The following is an 18,584-nucleotide window of genomic DNA, read 5'->3' on the forward strand; positions in this document are numbered from 1 at the left end:
ACTGCAATCTGTGAACAGATCTAGATAGCAGGGCTGATGCTATAATTACTGCATATAAAAGGCCAGGCTGCCTCTGTCCAGGATTTAGCCATCACCAGAGTTTGGTTCTTGAAAATCTCCCAATTATCATGTCTTATGGATTTTTCCTCATCTTAGCACTACTGGGAGGTGGTGGAACATTTAGATTTGGAGCTTAGTGAAAGGTCTTTAGGTCACTGGGAGTGTGCCCTTGAAGGGGATTGTGAGACTCCAGCCTTTTCCCCTCTGCTTTTTTGCTCCTTGGGCCTGAGGCAAGAGTTTTGCTCTGCTGTTTACCTCTACCATTGCCATTCATCACCCCTACAAGAGGGCTAAAAGCAAAGAATCTACCTGAACAGAACCTCTAAAACTCTGAGCCAAAATAAACCCTTTTTAAAATTTGTTTATTTAACTTTTTTCTTTATATACTGATTACCTCAAGTATGTGTTGTCCTGATAGAAACCTGACTATCATGGCCACAGGATCTCCATACTCCATACAAGAGCCAGCTCAGATGAAAATGTCAGTCTTTTATAAATCCTTGATATGATAGTTGTGACACAGAAACCAATTAGTCAGCACATTGGGAGCAGGCAGCATTTTAATTAAGTGGGACTGGGACGGGCTGGGGATTTAGCTCAGTGGTTCCACTGCCTACCTCACAAGCGCAAGGATCCAAGTTCGATCCCCGGTACCAAAAAAAAAAAACCAAACTTAATTAAGTGGGAAAATATTCAAGTGAAGGATTCCCTAACCAGCCATCAGATACACGAAAAGATCACTGCCCATTTCAGTTTCTCCTGACTGTTTCCTAAGACAAGTATTTGAAGCTTCAATGTGCCAGTCAGTCATTGCGCTGGGCACCAGATAATGAGTGGGTGACAGTTCCCTGAAGGATGTCCCAGGGACATATATTTTAATGCAGCACTTGCAGGAAAACCTATCCTTAGTACTTGGCACCACACCCAGGATACCAGAACTCAAACAACTGATTACTCACTCCAGACTCATCTCAGTTCTCCTCTAAAAAGTACCTGTTTACATTGAGGCTGAGTATAGGAAACTTGAAACCGGGTGTGGAATGTGGGAGGAGAGAGAAAGTATATATTACAATATTAAAATATCCACTCATTCTCCAAATCTGCATTTCAAATTACTTTTAAATTAGCTGAGGAGAAATCTGCAATGCAAAATTAAGAAATAAAAGGCCCATTTTTCTCCTCCCCTGACTTAAGGGATGAAGAGTAAAAATTTTAAAACCTTATTACTACACGTCTGTTTCCCAAATCATGGCTACCTTCTGATGTTCTGCACAGACCTCCTAAAAATAATGGTAAAGCAGAGATATTTGATACTTAAATTGATATTACTTGTCATGAAGATTGATTTAGATTGGCTATAGGTAATTTTTTTTCAACCATAATTATTTTAGAACCATAAGATAAAGGGAAGAATAAAAAAAACTAAATGAAATGGCCACCCCCAAAGTACCTGTATGCTGTGTCCAAATCTCTTGCTTTTGTCCTGAATACCCAGTGGAGTAGACCAGGTGTCCCTGTGCATTCGTCCAATAGATGAAATTCCTTTTCCAGTCAATATCCAACAAATAGACATTCTCAGGGTGCTCTTGAATTAGAGTTCTCTCTATAGCAGCTCCCATAGAGCCCACTTTCAGCAAATACAGGCGTTTACCAGAAGAAAATACAAGTTTTAACTCTAGAAAGGAAAAAGAGAGATTTTCCATTTGGTCATTTATCAGATAAGTCCACACTTCCTCCTTATATCAGCTTGAGGTACCCATAGAAAGGGGGCATAGCAAGTTTGCTTCTGAGATGTGTGAATAATACAGGTGCCACAGCTTCTAGAGAAATGAGGCATTTGGGCAAATGCTGTGTTGCTTATCTTTTCCAAGGAACTGAGTTTCCTGAGTTTCTGCTGAAAAGCTAAGACAGAGCCACGAGGATGAGGGCAGAACTACAGCTCTGCTTGATTTAATAATGCCTCACTACTAAAGAATTATAGATGCTTTAAAATAGTTACCAAGTTACTTGGGTGTTTGAGCTTAATTGTATACAATATATAATCCTTAAAATAAAATTTAGACTGATGAGTTTGCCATGGCATTTTAAAAATGTTGTTAGAATATAACCACATTTTAAAAATTTATTTTTCTTAAATCCTCAATATTTTACAGAAAAAGTCAATTAAATTGGATAGAGGTGTTCAATGGATTATATACCTTGTAATATTTTGAAGAGAAAATAGCAACATAGAGAAATTATGTTAACAATATTGAAGGAAACCAAAATTGAAATAGAGACTGCTTACAAACATGTAAGAATATATAGCAGTCATTAAGAGCAGAGGATGTATTTATTTACTAACTTATTTGCAAATTTTTCAGGTAAAACTTAATGGCATAAGCTAGTTTTTCTTGCTTTAAAACTATCAAACCCAATTTCCAACAAAAGATGAATAAATAAAGTATGGTATCTGCATATAGGGGAATATCATTCAGCCTTAAAAAGGAAGAAAATCTGAAACAAGCTGCAACATGGATGAATCTCAAAGACATCATTCTAAGTGACACAGGACAGACCCCAAGGATAAGTATCATGATTTCACTAAATGTGTACCTACAATATGCAAATGTCTAAACACAAAAGACAGAATGCAGTTGGCAGGACTAGAGAGAGAAGAAAATGGGAAGTTCATGTTTAATGGGAAAAAAGTTTCAGTTTGGGAAGATGAAAAAGTTCTGGACACACCAGAGAAACTATTCTGTATTTACACATGTGTGTCCTATTTATTTCACTTAAGAGTTTCTCTGGTGTGAAAAACTAAAAGTGTAAATAAGGATCAAAATGTATAATTGATATTATGAAATAGGAAGAAAAGGTCTAAAGGAATTGGGGAAGTGGGAGGGGAAGGGGAAAGAAAAGAAGGGGAAAAATATGAGAAAAGGAAAAAAATGGAAACAAAGTCCTTGTAAATAGGGAAGGGTGGAGGGGTGAAGAGAGGGCAGGGGAATGGGGAAAAAATAAGAACCAAGATACATCATGTAAAGGAACAAGGTCCCAATGATGAATGTAACTGTATTGTATACTTAAAATGTACCAATAAACTTATGAAAAAAATTAAAATAAATAAAAATCAGTAGTTTAATCAAAAAAAAAATTCTGGACATAGATGGTGGGAATGGTGGTGCAAAAGTGTGAATGTAATGAATGTTGTAGTACACTTAAAATGGTTAAAATGCTAAGTGTTCTATTACATATATTTTAACACAATAAAAAGAACAAAATGAATCAAGATGTTTTCATAACAAAACTGGTCATCAAAGTACGTTGCTAGAACAATGGTGATTGATTCTGAAACGGAAACTGTAGGATTTTTGTACCCTAGGAACATGCCTCCTTGAGCCAAGACCTTTTTACCTGGGGCACTTACCACTGCATGTACCAGAAGGTAAAAGAAACATTCCCTCTGGGCAAACACACTTATAGCCCTTGGGATGGACAGGAGACAGGAGGCACAAGTGGCTGCAAACCCCTGGAACACAAGCTGGGTGTCTGCCTAATTTTAAACAGAAACAAATTAAATACATTTTCTGATTTACTTATCCATACTAGTTCACAACTTAATACTGAAGAAGAATTAAGCCATTTTTGCCTTAAGGGGAATGTGAATACACCTGTTACTTTCTTAGGTATGCTGACCTTTGAACTCCAATGGTTTTCTAAATGTATTCCTGATAGAGACAATTACTTACCTACTTTAACTAAAGCCAATAAAACTTCAGCCAACAGTATCTTCTCCCCTGGAGTTAAGCAAATGTGACTGTTTCATTTGCTCTATGGAAGACTTTCTTAGAGTGGTCTAGGCTCTTGCCTTTGGTTGTTTTTCAGACCCATGAGAAAGGATTATCTGAGTTGAACCTAATGTAATTTCAGACTAACAACAGCTATTATCTTTCCACCAGTGAACATTTGACTTCCTTCTATAAGCAGGATGCTGGGCTTTGTTCAATTTCCCTTTTACCATTTGACATGCCAGTGAGTGAGCTGCTCCTGCCCCTGTGTGAGCTTATTGTCCTGTTTTCTACATTTCAGACCTTTAAAATCTGGCTGATGCTTTGAACATACTCACGGCATACACCTTGGAATAAGTTTTTCTGAGGATGCTTCTGTTCAGTTCATTTTACTTAAAAGTCCTAAGTAAGTCTAAGTAAGTCTGGAACCTATAACATTTCCCTGCCTCAAAAGAGCAAGTTCCAACCCCACACTGAGGTCGCACCTTAGGCAGTCTCAGGTCAGTGTGCATTTTGATTCACCAGCACTCAAAAGCAAGCCACTTTCTCTGAAAAGAGCACTACAGAATTTCTGGAGTACCAGGTCCAAGCCCTTTTACTTAGGGGAGTTAACACTACAGGTACCGCGAGGTAAAAGAAAATTCCTTCTGGAGAAAGGCATTTACAGACATTTACTTACTTGGGGGCTGCAGGGACCTGTGGAGGATGGAAAAAGCAGATATGGATGCATCCAGCAACATTCTTCTCTCCTCTTGGCTGTAGAGTGAGGTATGAAACAGCTGTGTTTTATTTGCCCAGAAGAACGAGTTCTCAAACACAGCTAGTCCTAGTGGGTCTTCACCTTCTAGGTTCTTTGGAAAGCTGTACCTCCCACTGCCATCCACTTTCACTGTCTCTATGGACTGAAGGATTAGAGTCATGTGAGAACATGGTAGCATCAGCAAGTCCTGGCAACAATGTTACTGCAGTCACTTGGACACTGATTAAATATCTCTATGTGATATCAACCTGATAGAGATAAATTCATCTTAAGATTCATGGAGTGAAATACAAAGGTAAGCATATTGGATAGTGTCTGGAACAAACTGGGGCCACAGATGTATTATACAAGTAGTTACTACAAGTTATTGTCCACATCCATACCAAATCTTTTCACTCCAACTACCTTAGGAGGTATGTGTTCTATCATTTTTTTTTAAGAGAGGGCAATGAAGGCTTAAAGTGCACCATAATTAGCCAAAATCACAACTGGGAAATAATAGGCCTGACAACATGCCTCACAGCCTGTGTCTTTAGCCACTATGTCATGCTGGTCTTTTACTTTGGCATTTCCAAAAATAGGATACCATGACCTGTGATATGAAGACATAGAAATTTGAGTAGAAGTATCCCAGTAAGTATATGTTTCCAAGGAGGAGTCACTGATCTTAAAAGGTTTTGCATTCTCGGTACAACATAGAGCATGATCAATACTACTAGGAAATCCCAACACTGTTAGACTGTATGATTAAGATAATCACATCAAACCTCCCAGTCTAGGTGGATGCAGTCTGCTCTGCCCAACATGCTGTGCAGTTATTTCTTGATTTTCTGATTTCATGGACAGAAGGTACTTTACAGCATTGATGCAAGACTTAAGAGAATGCTATACTTACCAGCAGAGTCATGCCAAGCTTCTACCAAAAGAGTTTACCTTTTCCTCTGGGCCCGTGTATGGTACCTGCTTATATCCACTGATCCAGTAAAGCCTGCCAGTCACATGGTCCAGCGTCAGTCCTAAAGGCTGCTGGGTGGTGACCACCTCAAGCACCTTCCGGTCAGAGCCATCCATTCCTGCAGTTTCAATGGTCCTTCTGCCTTTCCCACCTCCATTTACCCAGTACAGGTACCTGTAGATAGCAGCAGCACAAGGTGAAAGGCCCCTCACTTGCATGCATGTGCACATTATTCTCAACCACATTTTCCCTTTAACATTCTCATGTGGGCCTCAAATCATGCATTGCTGATGATGCTGGAGATTTCTGCTCCAATAGTTTAGACTTTGAAAAATTTGGCTCCATAAAATTCAACTTAGGATTCAAAAATAAAAAATTTGTGGGAAAAAATGCAATCTAGATTGAAAAAGGCTGATATACTCTTATATTAACTTAAATGAATTTGATGCTGGAAAAATAAAAGGAGATGGAAGAAAGGGGAAAAAAAAGAATCAAAATATGTTTTGTACATGTACCAGTTTCCTACAGTGAATGAAATCATTATGTACTGCAAACATGTACTAGTAAAGTGAAAAAAAAAAGCCCAGTGATTTTGGATATACTCCAAAATAAACATAACTTACTTCTTTGCAGGAAATACTACTAGCTGTTCTGGCAAAACATCTTTTTCCAAGATTTTAACATAGCCTCTGCCATCACTTAAGCCAGCACAAATGGCCCTTGCAAAGCTGCTGGCCCAATATAACTGTCCCGTGAACCAGTCCAGAGAGATACTGTTCATTGTTGTAAGTTCTGGGGACACAGGACACAGTGTCATGTTTTTGCATTATCTATGCCTCTCTTACCTTAAGAACAAAGACTTTGACACTTTTCTATGTCTTTGGATGTCAAGCTACACAGGGAGATAAATGGGATCCAAGGAATAAAGCCATAGATGCTCTAGGCCATTCAGAGGCTGCAGGGGAATAGGAGGACCTGAGAAGAGGGGTAATCAAGGGACCCAACAGAATGGGACCTTACTTTAGGCAATGGTCTTTGTAAGTCTCAGGGAAACTGTGCTGAATCTATCCCTGAGTCGCTATCAGAGCATTTTTATATTCCTAGAACCATGACAGCCCCTTCTTCATACACACTCTCTAGGTTAGCCTCCACACTTACCTCATGAGACAAGTAACAGTACCTTCATCTTTTAGTGGACAGGTCTAAGGAGTTAAGAACTTGCCTGAGATCACATATCTTGTTCTGGGAGTGAGACTGATGCTTGCCAGAGGCTCCAACCCAACACTTTTATACTGCTTAATTATAGCAATTTCATGTTCCAAGTTATGCTAATGTTCCTATAGAGCCAAACTAATGCAGTCTTGTCTCAAATTGACCTTTAATCTCTTATGCTCCAAGACAAGTGAGTCATAGGAGGTGGGCCAGATAAATATATATGCTTCCTATGCAATGTTGAAGTCATCCTGTCATTTGGATATGGGATGTCCCCCAAAGGACCTATTACAGGCTTGATTCCAGCTCTGGTGCTACTAGAAAATAGTAGAAACCTCTAAGAAGTGGGGCCCAGTGGGCTGTTTTAGGTCATGGGGGGCACTCCTTTGAAGGGGACTGTGGAGTCCTGATGTCTTTTTCTCTCCCTGTGCTTCCCAGCTGCCAGCAAGTGAGCAACTTCCTCCACCACACACTTCTATCATCATATGTTATTGCCTTCCTACAGGCCCCAAAACAGTGGGGCCAATTAATTGTGGACTGAAATCTTCAAAAGTGAAAACCAACATAAGAAATTCTTTTTTAGTTATCTCAAGTACTTTTGTTACAGTAATGCCAAGCTGCCTAACACAAGGAGCTTTAAAAACTATGGCTCTGGGTGCCTAAAAAATATACCTGGATAGAGGGGAACAGGGTTTGGCTTCCCAGAGACAAACACATTGAGGGTCTTATCTACCCAGAAGTACATGCTTCTTTCCAGGTCATATGCCACAGAACTAGGTCTTGTTTTTATAGGTATCAGACCCTCATAGATCCCTGTTCTTTGATCCAGGACACCAAGCTCTTGATCTGCTGCTATAAGAATTTTAACATCACCATCTGCAATAAAAGGAAAGGAGTGACATGTTGCTTTGCAGCTTTCTTTTGTACCTTTCCTTTTAACTAAAGATACTGTTTCATCTCCCATGCCCAAATCTACTTATCCCTAATGTCTGGACTAAGTGTACTCAGAGAAGATCTAGTTGACCACCTTAGATAGCTCTTTCCTCTGAACTCCAACACAGTGAAATTAATCTTTAAAAATTTACTGATTTGTTTTAATTCACCATTCACAAGACAGGCATGCCTTTCCATGCCTGGTAGATAGCACCCAAGAGTAAGTGAGTTCCAGTGGCAAAAAAGCACAAGCCAAGTTAGGACTCTGTCGGACTCTGTCTCTGGAACACCTAGCTCTGTAGCCTACAGCGAAACTTAGCTATGCTAAAGAAACTTAATATTGCAGACACTCAGATTGGGCTATGAACGTTATAACAGCAACTTTTTTATGGAAAGAATAGAGTCATCTCTAGTACTAGACTTTAAAATGAATCATCTATGTCACTTTTCTCTCTAATTGCTGCTAAGAGTAGAGTGGGAGCTAGGCTCTGCTTCATGTACAGAAACTCACCTATAACTCGACATTTGCTTCCACTGTAAAGTTCATAGCCTTGAACACAGTCACAGGAGTAAGAGCCTGGTGTATTATGACATAGTTGGTCACAAGGTCCATACGCCACAGAGCACTCATCTATATCTGATGACAGAGAACTGTGAGTTAGAGGCAATCTAGGAACAATTTCTCTTGTGTTTTGTTCTTTTGAGACATTTTTCCAATGTTATCCCAATAGATATTATGTGAAAAGCGTTGTGTCAGATGCTGAAATAGGCAATCCTGGCTGCCATAGAGTTTCCATTCACATGAATGTAACTCAGTAGAAATTTCAGTATAAGAACCCCAGATGTTTAGCTGCTGTGGAATACTGATCCATGATATCCTAGCAGCATTCCTGAGATGTACCACTTGCCAAGCCAGCCAGAGTCTACTTCAGAGTTCCCTGCTGGAGTTATAGGAATATAGAAAAGGCTTGAGTCCCACCAGCCAACCTGGCAGAATTGAGATAAAATGCAATCATTTCTCAAAGCTTCATGGCAGGGACCTGTTGTGAGTCACAAAACTATGAGAATTGATTGATTGATTGATTGATTGATTTAGCATGAAGGAAAATGGTTTATTGGCTGTAAGGCTGAGGAAACATCATTCTTCCAAATTCACAGGGCCCTACACTGGAATAAAGCCCTTCCATCCTGGGAGAAGAATAATCAGTATCTGGTTATAGTCAAGCTCATGGCCAGCTGAGTCTTATAATGGGTCAGAAACCTAAGAAGGACTCTGCAGGAATCTGAGCTGGAAAATGTATTAAACCTAGACCCTTCCAAGGGTCATGACCACGTACTGACTTCATATTTCCAATGAGGAATTAATACATGTAATAAGCTAGATTATTGATTTTATTTAATTAATAAAAATAATTATTAAAATAATAAAACTTAAATATTAAAAAGCTCATAACAATTGATGAATTTTTAAATATAAAAATCATGTAGAATATAATTTTAATGCTACCTAATAAATCAGTATCTTTTTTCTTATATCTTCCTGAGTGTGGGGGGGTTAGACAGGGAGCCATGGAGACAGAGCACTGAGTAGAAATTATCGACAAGGTTCAGGGATGTTCACGTTCTAAGCCAAGGGGTTACTCTAGTTACATTTTAACCTAAAATACAATCCTTTATTTTTTGTACATAAGTATTATAGTGTAACGGCCATAACTTTCAAAAATTATTGCTGCAAAGCAAAGATATGCAAAATTTATTTTAACCAATGTGGCAGCATAATCTCATTTTCCAAATGGGAGAAATGAGATTTGAAGGATCAGGTGACTTGCAGGAGGTCCACTAGTAGGAATAGGCAAGGATAAACACAGTGGGCTCTAATGTCAGAGTCTGTCCTGACACTCTGCTAGGGACCTTAAGCATAGCAGTGCAGGGACAACTGTATTGATTCCATGACAGAAACCCTTTAAGGTCCATAAGAGAAAGGTGCTAAACTTCACATTTTCCTATTAGGTAATAGTTGACCTGCAATTCTCACAAAAGAGGATGACAAAAGCATTGGCAAAGATGTGGAGAAACTAGAACCCTGTGCATAACTGGCAGAAATAATATACAGTGAAAAAAAGTTTGATTGTTCTTCAAAAAGTTAAACATAGAATTACTACATGATCCAGCACTTCCACTTCTGATACATGAACCCGGAAAATTGAAAGCAGGGATTCAAACAGATATTTGTACACCAATGTTCATACCAATATTATTACAACAGCTAAAAGTCTGTTCTATTAACAAATAACATAGGTACACAAAATGCAGGTTATGCATACAACAGAATTATTCAGCCTTAAAAGAAAGAAAGCAAAGGGAGAGGGGAAGAAGGATTGAAGGGAAGGGAGGAGAATGGTTGCACGACATTATGAATGTATTTAAGGCCAATGAACTGTACCCTTAAAATGGCTAAACTGGTAACATCTACATTGTGTATAAGTCAATAAAAATGCTTTTAAAAGGAAGTCCAATGCTTTCTGACCTGCACAGCTCCTCCTATCAGGCTGCAGCTGCCACCCTGATCCGCAGGAGCACCGGACGCCCCAGGCCGTGTCACTACACAGCCCCTCACAGCCCCCAGTCTCCAGAGAGCAGTTTCTGCCTGGTAGAGACAGAGCAGTGGTCAAAGGAGCCAAACACAGTGGAGATCCATCATCTTAAAAACAAGTATGTGCTATGTCCCTTCTATACCTATCCCAGGAACACATGACTGCTTATGAACAACCTCTGACCTGCTGGCCAATCTAGGAAAGTGGACCTGTAGAAGAGGGAAATCAAGGGATCCCAGGAGCAGGGAAGCCACATTTCTTCCCAAGGCGAGTCTGCACAATTTTAACAGCTGGGGTTTTTATTGTTCTCCTGAAGAGGGGACAGCAGCCTCTGGCCTACTTTCTCTGGAATGTGTGATGGCTGGGACCCCTATGTCAGGAATCGGTATATTGATTTATGAGTTCTAATGAATTATCTATGTAGGACCAGAAGCCTATACGTTGTTTATGCTTTTCACATGTCTTATTTGTTTTCCTTTACTACAACAATCCTTTGAAAGACTTTAATGACTCTAAAGAGGTTTCATCATGCACATGTAAGGTAAGATTTTGGGAGGAAATTAACAGAGAAATGATTGACTCGGGGAAGGATTCCCACTTTCCCCTTTCCCCACCAGAACTAGCAGTGAATCCGGCAATGAGAACAAGAAGAGTCAAAAAGTCAGAGATGCTGCTCCCTCCTTGCCACAAAAATTTTTTTCTGGGCCCTTTCTCTGTTATATTTTTAGAATATTCTATACCTTGAATAAATGATTTGCTTCTCAATCAGTAAGACTTTGCAAAATGGTTACCTTAGCTTCTATTGGTGTTACATTTTCTTTGTACTCAATTTGCAAAGTTGCTTTGAATCATAAAATCTCTGAACATATAAATTTGAACTTGTTGAATGTATACAAAAGAAATTGTGTGCACTGAGATTTGCAAGGGTCCCTATAGCAGTGTGAGGTTGACTGACTGTGTCAACTCCAGTAAGAGAAGCTCAACTAAATTGGCTCAGCAATTCCACACCCTAGGGTGTGGAAGACCTGCTCTAGAGCTGCTTGTTGGCTGGATAGTGTAAAGTGGAAATGAAGAAGGACAGATCTGCTTCTGTTTCTTCAGAGGAGCTCCAGTCTTGGGCGTCAACTCCTGGCTTCCAGTGAAGACCCTTCAGCCTTCCATTGCAGAGTCATTGGCCTCCTAATATGGACTTGCTTGGGACACTGCAGTGAGCTCCAGGCCTTCTTCTACTACCCATTCTGTATTCCCTTGACCTTTAGGAAGCAGTTCAGCAGCTCTTGGTTCTTTCCCAGGTGGAGTGACCCATACTTTCATTCCTGAAGGTTTTGGACCATTTGTCATTCTGCCTGGATTAGGCTGTTGTAGTTTCCATGGACTTTAATAAGAGGGCACAGTAATACTGGGAGGCACTCTAAGGGATCTGCACTCCAATTATATTCTTCCTTGCTATCTTCTACCTGCCATGAACTGCTTCTCCTCTTCAATGCCTGTCTGCCATGCCACCCTGCCTTGGAGCCAGACAATTATGAACTGAAACCTCTACAAACTGTGAGCTAAATAAACTTCTCCTCCTTTAACTTTGGGTGTCAGGTATTTTGTCTCACCAAAGAGAAAAGTAACTAAGACAAGCAGAATCTCTGAATTGGTGTGATTTGAGTAGCACTGCTGTAGATGGGTAAGCCTAAATGGAAGATACGATCTTGTTTTGACAACGATAAAGACACATCTGTGGCTTTATACCAGAATCGCAGAAACAATACAGTTTGAAGTGTTTAGCTAGTGCATCTCCCTAAAACTACAAAATGAGATTAGTCTGGGTTTACAGCTTAACCGTGTGTTCACATTGAAAAGACCAAAGCTAGGGTCTAGAAATTATAAAATGTAAGGAGTCTATCCTTGAAAGATAATTGTTAATATGTGAATTGTAGTCCAAGAATCCTCTCAGAGAATAGAACCCTATGATAACTAAGGCATTAAGTCACTTAATCCTACTTTCCCACCTCCCACCTTAAACTAAGCTATTGGTTTCTTACCACATGTGGCGGGTTCATCGGTGCCGTCTGCACAGTCTGCCTCCCCGTCACACATCAAAGATTCTCGGATGCACTTCCCTTCATCACATCTAACTGTGCCTTCTGGACAGAAAGCTGTGTAGGAAGTTAGGCATTCTTTGCATTAATATTCGTGTGGAGGGGTAGTAATAGACAACACTTTAAGTGGGTAAAGTGGTAATATTTCTATAACCCATCATAATTCAAATCAGAAAAGTAAGTTATATTTTTTCACACAGATTTTTTTAGGGGATTAGGACCTGTGACTTGATCATGAAAACATTGAGACTTCTGGGCACTGAGCTTAAACAGTATTAAAATTGACTGGTCTAGTATTAAATGGTTGTAGTTGAAATAGTATTACAGTCAGCTACCATTTGACTTCGAAAACTATTCTCTTGAGAAACTAGTTCCCACCTTATTAAAAACAATTAAACTCTAAATACATTAAATATTGTAGACTTAACTCTAAAAAAGATGGAATGGGATTATGGTTCACCAAGAAGGCAGAGGAACCACTGTATTATGTGTATAAGGTCAACAGAAATGTAGCTCCTGCCGAGTTTTTTGCAGAGAGGGGAATCCTCCCTTAATGAGGAATTGTCCCCTTCCATATTCACTACACAAGGGTGGGCATCATCTGGCAGTAGGCCTCCTTCACAGACTTGTGTTGGTTGTTCTACAGATTGACCATAATTAAATAGTGAGAACATTCTCAGCCATGCTCAGAGTATCCACTGCAAGAATTTCTATCCAAGCACCACTTTATATTTCCATGGATAACTTCATGTGGGCTATTGCTAAGAAACATCCTGATTTTAAATATAGGATGGCAGTCTCTGTTGTAGGAATTAAATTGCAACTTGCAAAAACCAGCCCCCATAGTACAACCTGCCCTTGAAACACAAGTAGGGTAGCCAGACTCACCACAGGCTTCCTCATCTGAGTCGTCACCACAGTGGTTGATACCATCACACTTCCAGCTCTCCATGACACACACCTTGTTCTGGCACTGCCACTGCCCAGCGAGGCAGTGGCTCTGGGGACAATGTGCTTTGTTGGACCCATCTTTACAGTCCTGATGGACATCACAGAGTTCCCAAGCATCCAGGCACTCAGATGTTCCTAGGCACTGGACTTTTTGGCCTGGACATGCCGTCATTCTCTCTGAGAGGCAAGAGTTGGCTTGGTGAGACAGAATTGCTGTACTATAGACCTGCTTCTCCATATGGGTATTTGTGGTTTGCTTATAGACTAAATTTATAGAAAACTGAGAATTAAAAGAAGACTAACCATTGGAGACTAAATTTTTATCCCAAATAAATTAATAAAGCCAATAATGACTTTTATTTTGGGTTACAGTGTTTTGAGAAAACAGTGAAGGGGGTTATAAAAAGTCTCTTATAATACTAGACACAGTGTAACATCTGGGTTTGGCACGGGTGGCATAAAGTCACTTAATGACTTGCTTGTTTCACTTAATAGTGTTGCTGCTAATAAATGCTGCTAATAAACAGAGAGAAGATGGTGAGACATTAAGTGTAAGCTATACATACCACAATTAACCTCATCTGAGCCATCTAAACAGTCACCAGCACCATCACAAAGCCAGTGGATGGAAATACATGTCCCATCGTCACACTGCCAGGCTTGCCGGTGTCCTCCACATGGTTCCTCTGTAGGCCAGTGGCAGAGTGCAACAAGAAGCAGAAAGAAAGACAAGTTTCTGAGTTTTTCGATTTGGGTTGCATATTATGTACTTTAAATAGCAAAGAAATCATGACTTCTCAATCTGCCACCTGAGTCAGCCCTGAACTTGCTTGATGTTTTCAAGCTTCTGCTGACACTATCACACAATACCTCCGCTTTCCAAGACACAGTCACCCAGAAACCTGATAGCACTAACCTTCCTCACCATGATCCTAGAATGTCATAGTCCAGTACATCTCTCTTTGACAACCAAAATATTTCATGTTGTTCACCCTAAACTCAAGCTACTAGTCTCATGTTACTATTGAGCACTTGAAATGATAGAATTTGATTTTATATAAATTGTATTTGAATTTAAAGTATTTCATCAATAAATGCAAGCTCCCATAAGTGGCTAGTGGTCACTACATTGGCCAGGGTAGTTTTATAGGTTTACTTCTTTGAATTACTTTGATGTCGAGGCTATATTAACATTTAAGACAACCTGGAAACTGTTAGTTTTTGTTTTAGATCCATCTTCAAGTACTTGCACTTGACAGAAGCAATAATATTTGGAAAGCTAGGGCACAATTTACATGGGGCACAGAACAAGGTATTTCTACAAGCATAAAAGTTTCTTCCAACCTATTACACTACATGCTTGGTTTTGTTTTGTTGTGGTGTTTGGGATTGCATCAAGGTCTCATGCACACTAAACATGTGTTCTACCAATGAGCTACACCTCCATCCCCTAATATGTTTCAATATTAAATATTTCATGTTAAATTAGTCACAGTAAATGACCACTCAAGAATAGGTATATGGTGTAAAGAAAAGGAATGTAGTATTCACTAAGTACCTCAGGATTTTTCTCCTTTCATGAAGACATTTTTCTCCCTTCCATACGCATGGCACAAGGAGGTGAATCATCTGTTAAGAAGCTTTCTGCATATATTTGGGCTCAGGTGACCTTTCAGGGCCTTTGGGCACTCTGAACACAGAGTACTTGAGCTTAATTTCAGCAAGACATTTGCTAAATCTTTGACTTGGCTTTGGATTTTTAATTTCCTTTATGTTCAATTTGCAAAGTGGCTTTTTGGTTGTATAAAATTTCTAAGTAAAAAGTTGAACTAGTTGAGTGTATATGAAAGAAATTGTAGACATCAGATCTACAAGGGGTTCTCTATAGAGGAAACTGAATTAATTAGCTTTGAGTAACAGTGCTAGTTGTTAGTACTAAATTGAAGGTATGGGCTTTATTATGACAATAATGCTGCCAACACTTGTAGACACATCTCTGCCTTACCCACTGAGCCTGCAACAGGCCAGAACACTTACCATGTTTGAATAGACCCTCAAAGGGTAAACACCATACAAATGGATGTGGATAACCAAGCATGGGCTGAGTATCCCTTATCTGAAAGGCTGGGGAACAGAAGCTTTTCATGTTTCAGATTTTTAAAATTTTTGAAATATTTGCACCTACATAATATATTGGAGATGGAACCCAAATCTAAATCCAAATTCATGTATGTTTTGTGTAGATATGTACCTTAGATATATAGCCTGAAGGTAATTTTATATATTATTTTTAGAGCACCTGCATTTTGACTGCGACTGATTATATGAGGTCAGGTGTGAAATTTCCACTTGTAGTGTCATGTTGGTGCTCTGAAACTTTTAGATTTTGGAGCATTTTGGATTTTCAGACTAGGGATGCCCTACCTATATTTGACAATCAGGGCCAGATTCATAGTACAGTCTTACGACATGCTTACCACACTGCTCATCAGTCCCATCGGGGCACTCTCGCTCACCATTGCAGAGCCAGGCCACAGGGATGCATCTGTCCCCACATGCAGCTTGCTGAGTCATGTTGCATTCTCTTCCATCTGCATTGGATGATGAAGAAGGGCCATGAGAGTTCCTAGCTTTGAAGGGACAAGACTGCACCTTTCCAAGGTAAATGGCAAAGGTCACTTTGAAAGATCTTCCTTCAGCTAACTCCTAGGAGAACACTAGGGGGATTTAATATCCCCCAAACCCATGTGGGCTCATTTGTGACATTCCTTGGTAACCAGTTGTTTCTTGATGTCACAGAGTTGTTGCTCAGGCCTTGTTGTATGTCTTACTGTTTTCTTGTTACAGTGGAGGGACATTCACAATATTGCTTCAAAAGACATGAGTTCTTAATTCTTCCAACTTGGTTCAGTCTCAAAAGCTCTAAGTATGAATACTTACAAGTTCAGAAGTTAACAGCAATTTCTGTGAAATAAAAACCTTACAGTATGTCCTCATCCACCTTATTCACAAGGTCTGACACCATGCATCTTCTGGCTCTTCCCCAAAGTCAAAATGACCATAAAAGATAAATTTTTTGAATCAGTTCAGGGCATCAAAACAGCCGTGATGGTGCAACTGAAGTCTCATGAAAGAGGACTTTCAGAACTGCTTCAGAAAATGGCAAGAACAAGAGACAGGTGTGTTTGAGATAAGTGTATTCAAAACAAGGGGAAATGTTTTGAGAGGCATTAATTAAAGTGTGTCTTTAACTGTAATAATTTTAAATTTATATATCCACCATATTTTGTAATTAAAGTTGATAAATGAGCACAAAGCTGCCTGGCATTAGAACTCTTTTTGCTACCTCTACTAACAGACCCTTCCAAAGGTTCCCAATGAGGGCCGCAGTCACCCTTTAGAGACTCTCACCATTAGCTAAGTCACAACTTGAGCAACATTTTGCCCTTGTGATTTGCATTCTGGGGACCACACGTGCATATGGATTCTACATATTATCTGCAGATTCATTTCAAACTTCAAATTGAGATAAGTGCTTGCCGTAAATATGTAAGAAATTTATTTATGTGTTTACACCTCCTCCTCCAACATGGTTAACAGTACCATGATCAAAAAAGAAAAAAGTCTGCAAAAGTTTAAGATGACTTCAAACCTGTTTTCCATTCGTGAGGTGGGGACATCAGGAACACCGGTCCTGGGGGAGTAATAATCCTGCAGGTGGATTCACAAATCTTAGGCCCCTCCTATGCCTGGCTAAATCACAAGCCACATACTTCACCCCTTGGGAAGCCCGCGTGTCTCAGCCTCCTGGCACCCACACTCAGCTCACCCTGCATTGACATCTGCCAGTACCCAAGTGGCATCAACAGGTGTCGCAGAAAGTGGGGTCCTAAGTGCACTTTGGGCCCCGGCACCCTTTCCTCCCGGGCTGCTTTTGGAGTGAGACACCTTTTCCTTTGAGGTGCTGGCCCTCCAAGAGGCTAGAGTGGTGTCTGTAGAACCCAGGCGGCGGGCAAGTAAGAGACCAGGGTTAGAAAGGGAACCTTAGGGAGACTGAACTTCAAGGAAAAAAGAGCGCGGGATGGAGAGAGGGTGGGTCTGGTGGAGGTGGGCAGTGGGATGGGGTGGGGTGGATAGGGCGCTCTTCTCCTGCTGGGCTGTGCAGTGCAGGAAAGAAACCGAGCTCTTCCTCCGAACTCATCTCGCCTCCACTGCCGCAAGCCTGGAACGCGCGGGGAGAACCCTGTAGGGAGGCTCCCCCAGGGAGGCTCATCCTCGCCCTGCTGCGTCCTGGGTACCCGTCAGCTGCGCAGTGGGGAGCACATCTGGAGAGGGTGCCCGGCTCGTCACCGCCTGCCCCCACAGTGCCCACAGCGAGCAGCTGAGCCGCAGCAGACACTGAACAAAGTTCGCCACCCCCGCCCCACCCTGCAGGGCGAAGCACGGTCCCTTCCTCGCGCGCGCCCCACTTACCAGTCCTGGAGCCCCCAGCGCTGCCCACTTCAGCCCCCAGTATCAGTTCAAGGAGGAGAAGGAGCCTGCAGCGAAGCATGGCTGGAGAGGGGACCGGACCGGGCGCTGGAGTCGCGCTCGCCGGGGAAAGAGCTGGAGGGAGGAGCAGAGAGGCTCGCAGTGCCTCTGGGGCGGGCTGATTCGAGACGGCAGAGTGGAGGAGTGGGAAGGCCCCGGGTGCCAACCGCTGAGCGGACTCCTGGGTGACCTGCCCGGGAAAGACGTGGGCTGGCTGGGGGAAACCGCGTCGCTCTCGCGTCTGTCTCTAGTGGTGAGGTGTGGCTGGCACTCTGCGTCCCCACCCCTCCAATGGGACAGCAGACACTCAGCACTCCTGCCAGACTCTTGCCAGACAGGAACAAGAGAGGAGTGGTCAGCGACACTTATGTTCACACAAACCACCTGAGATTCTGCTCTCGCGTGTCTGGAGCAGGACCTGAGAGTTTATGTCCAGCACACTCCTGGCTGTGGCCTCTGTGGCCGGGCCGCTGGCCCCACTTTAAAAAGCAAGGGCTTAACAACTCCAAAAACTGGGGGCTGTTCCCTTTGACTACTGGCTCTCTGCCTCCTGTCTTCTCCTCGCCTAGGTAAAATCAAGCCTTCCATAACCTGGTGTGTGTGACAACAGCTCTTCTGACATTGTCCTCTTGGGATGGTGATTAGCCAACCAGGAGTAACAACAAAAGCCCTGAAGAATGTCACTCTCCTTTCAAACATCTGGACATAGACTAGGAGATGAGTTTGATC

The 18,584-nt window shown here is 41.3% G+C and overlaps 1 protein-coding gene across 2 annotated transcripts in view; it reads right to left on the reverse strand.

Moving 5' to 3' along the window:
• Positions 1-18,176, reverse strand: part of LOC101701954 (low-density lipoprotein receptor-related protein 2-like) — a 48,516-nt gene extending 30,340 nt beyond the window's left edge. The window contains exons 1-13 of one of the 2 annotated variants that reach the window (XM_087217221.1): positions 17,799-18,176; positions 15,842-15,916; positions 13,892-14,011; positions 13,263-13,502; positions 12,318-12,431; positions 10,218-10,337; positions 8,202-8,327; positions 7,430-7,633; positions 6,169-6,337; positions 5,551-5,719; positions 4,510-4,732; positions 3,470-3,595; positions 1,511-1,735 (exon numbers count right to left, since the gene is read on the reverse strand). In XM_087217221.1, the coding sequence (XP_087073347.1) occupies positions 1,511-1,735; positions 3,470-3,595; positions 4,510-4,732; positions 5,551-5,719; positions 6,169-6,337; positions 7,430-7,633; positions 8,202-8,327; positions 10,218-10,337; positions 12,318-12,431; positions 13,263-13,502; positions 13,892-14,011; positions 15,842-15,916; positions 17,799-17,877 (1,990 nt within the window). In that variant the 5' untranslated portion in view covers positions 17,878-18,176. Of the gene's footprint in view, positions 1-1,510; positions 1,736-3,469; positions 3,596-4,509; positions 4,733-5,550; positions 5,720-6,168; positions 6,338-7,429; positions 7,634-8,201; positions 8,328-10,217; positions 10,338-12,317; positions 12,432-13,262; positions 13,503-13,891; positions 14,012-15,802; positions 15,917-17,798 lie in introns of both variants that reach the window. The other variant, XM_087217220.1, reaches the window with a different exon arrangement.
• Positions 18,177-18,584: the final 408 nt, after the last annotated feature.

Source organism: Heterocephalus glaber, unplaced genomic scaffold (genome assembly GCF_053883595.1).
Source record: "Heterocephalus glaber isolate CG9 unplaced genomic scaffold, H.glaber_assembly_v1.0 deba00001461, whole genome shotgun sequence".
Lineage (NCBI taxonomy): Eukaryota > Metazoa > Chordata > Mammalia > Rodentia > Bathyergidae > Heterocephalus > Heterocephalus glaber.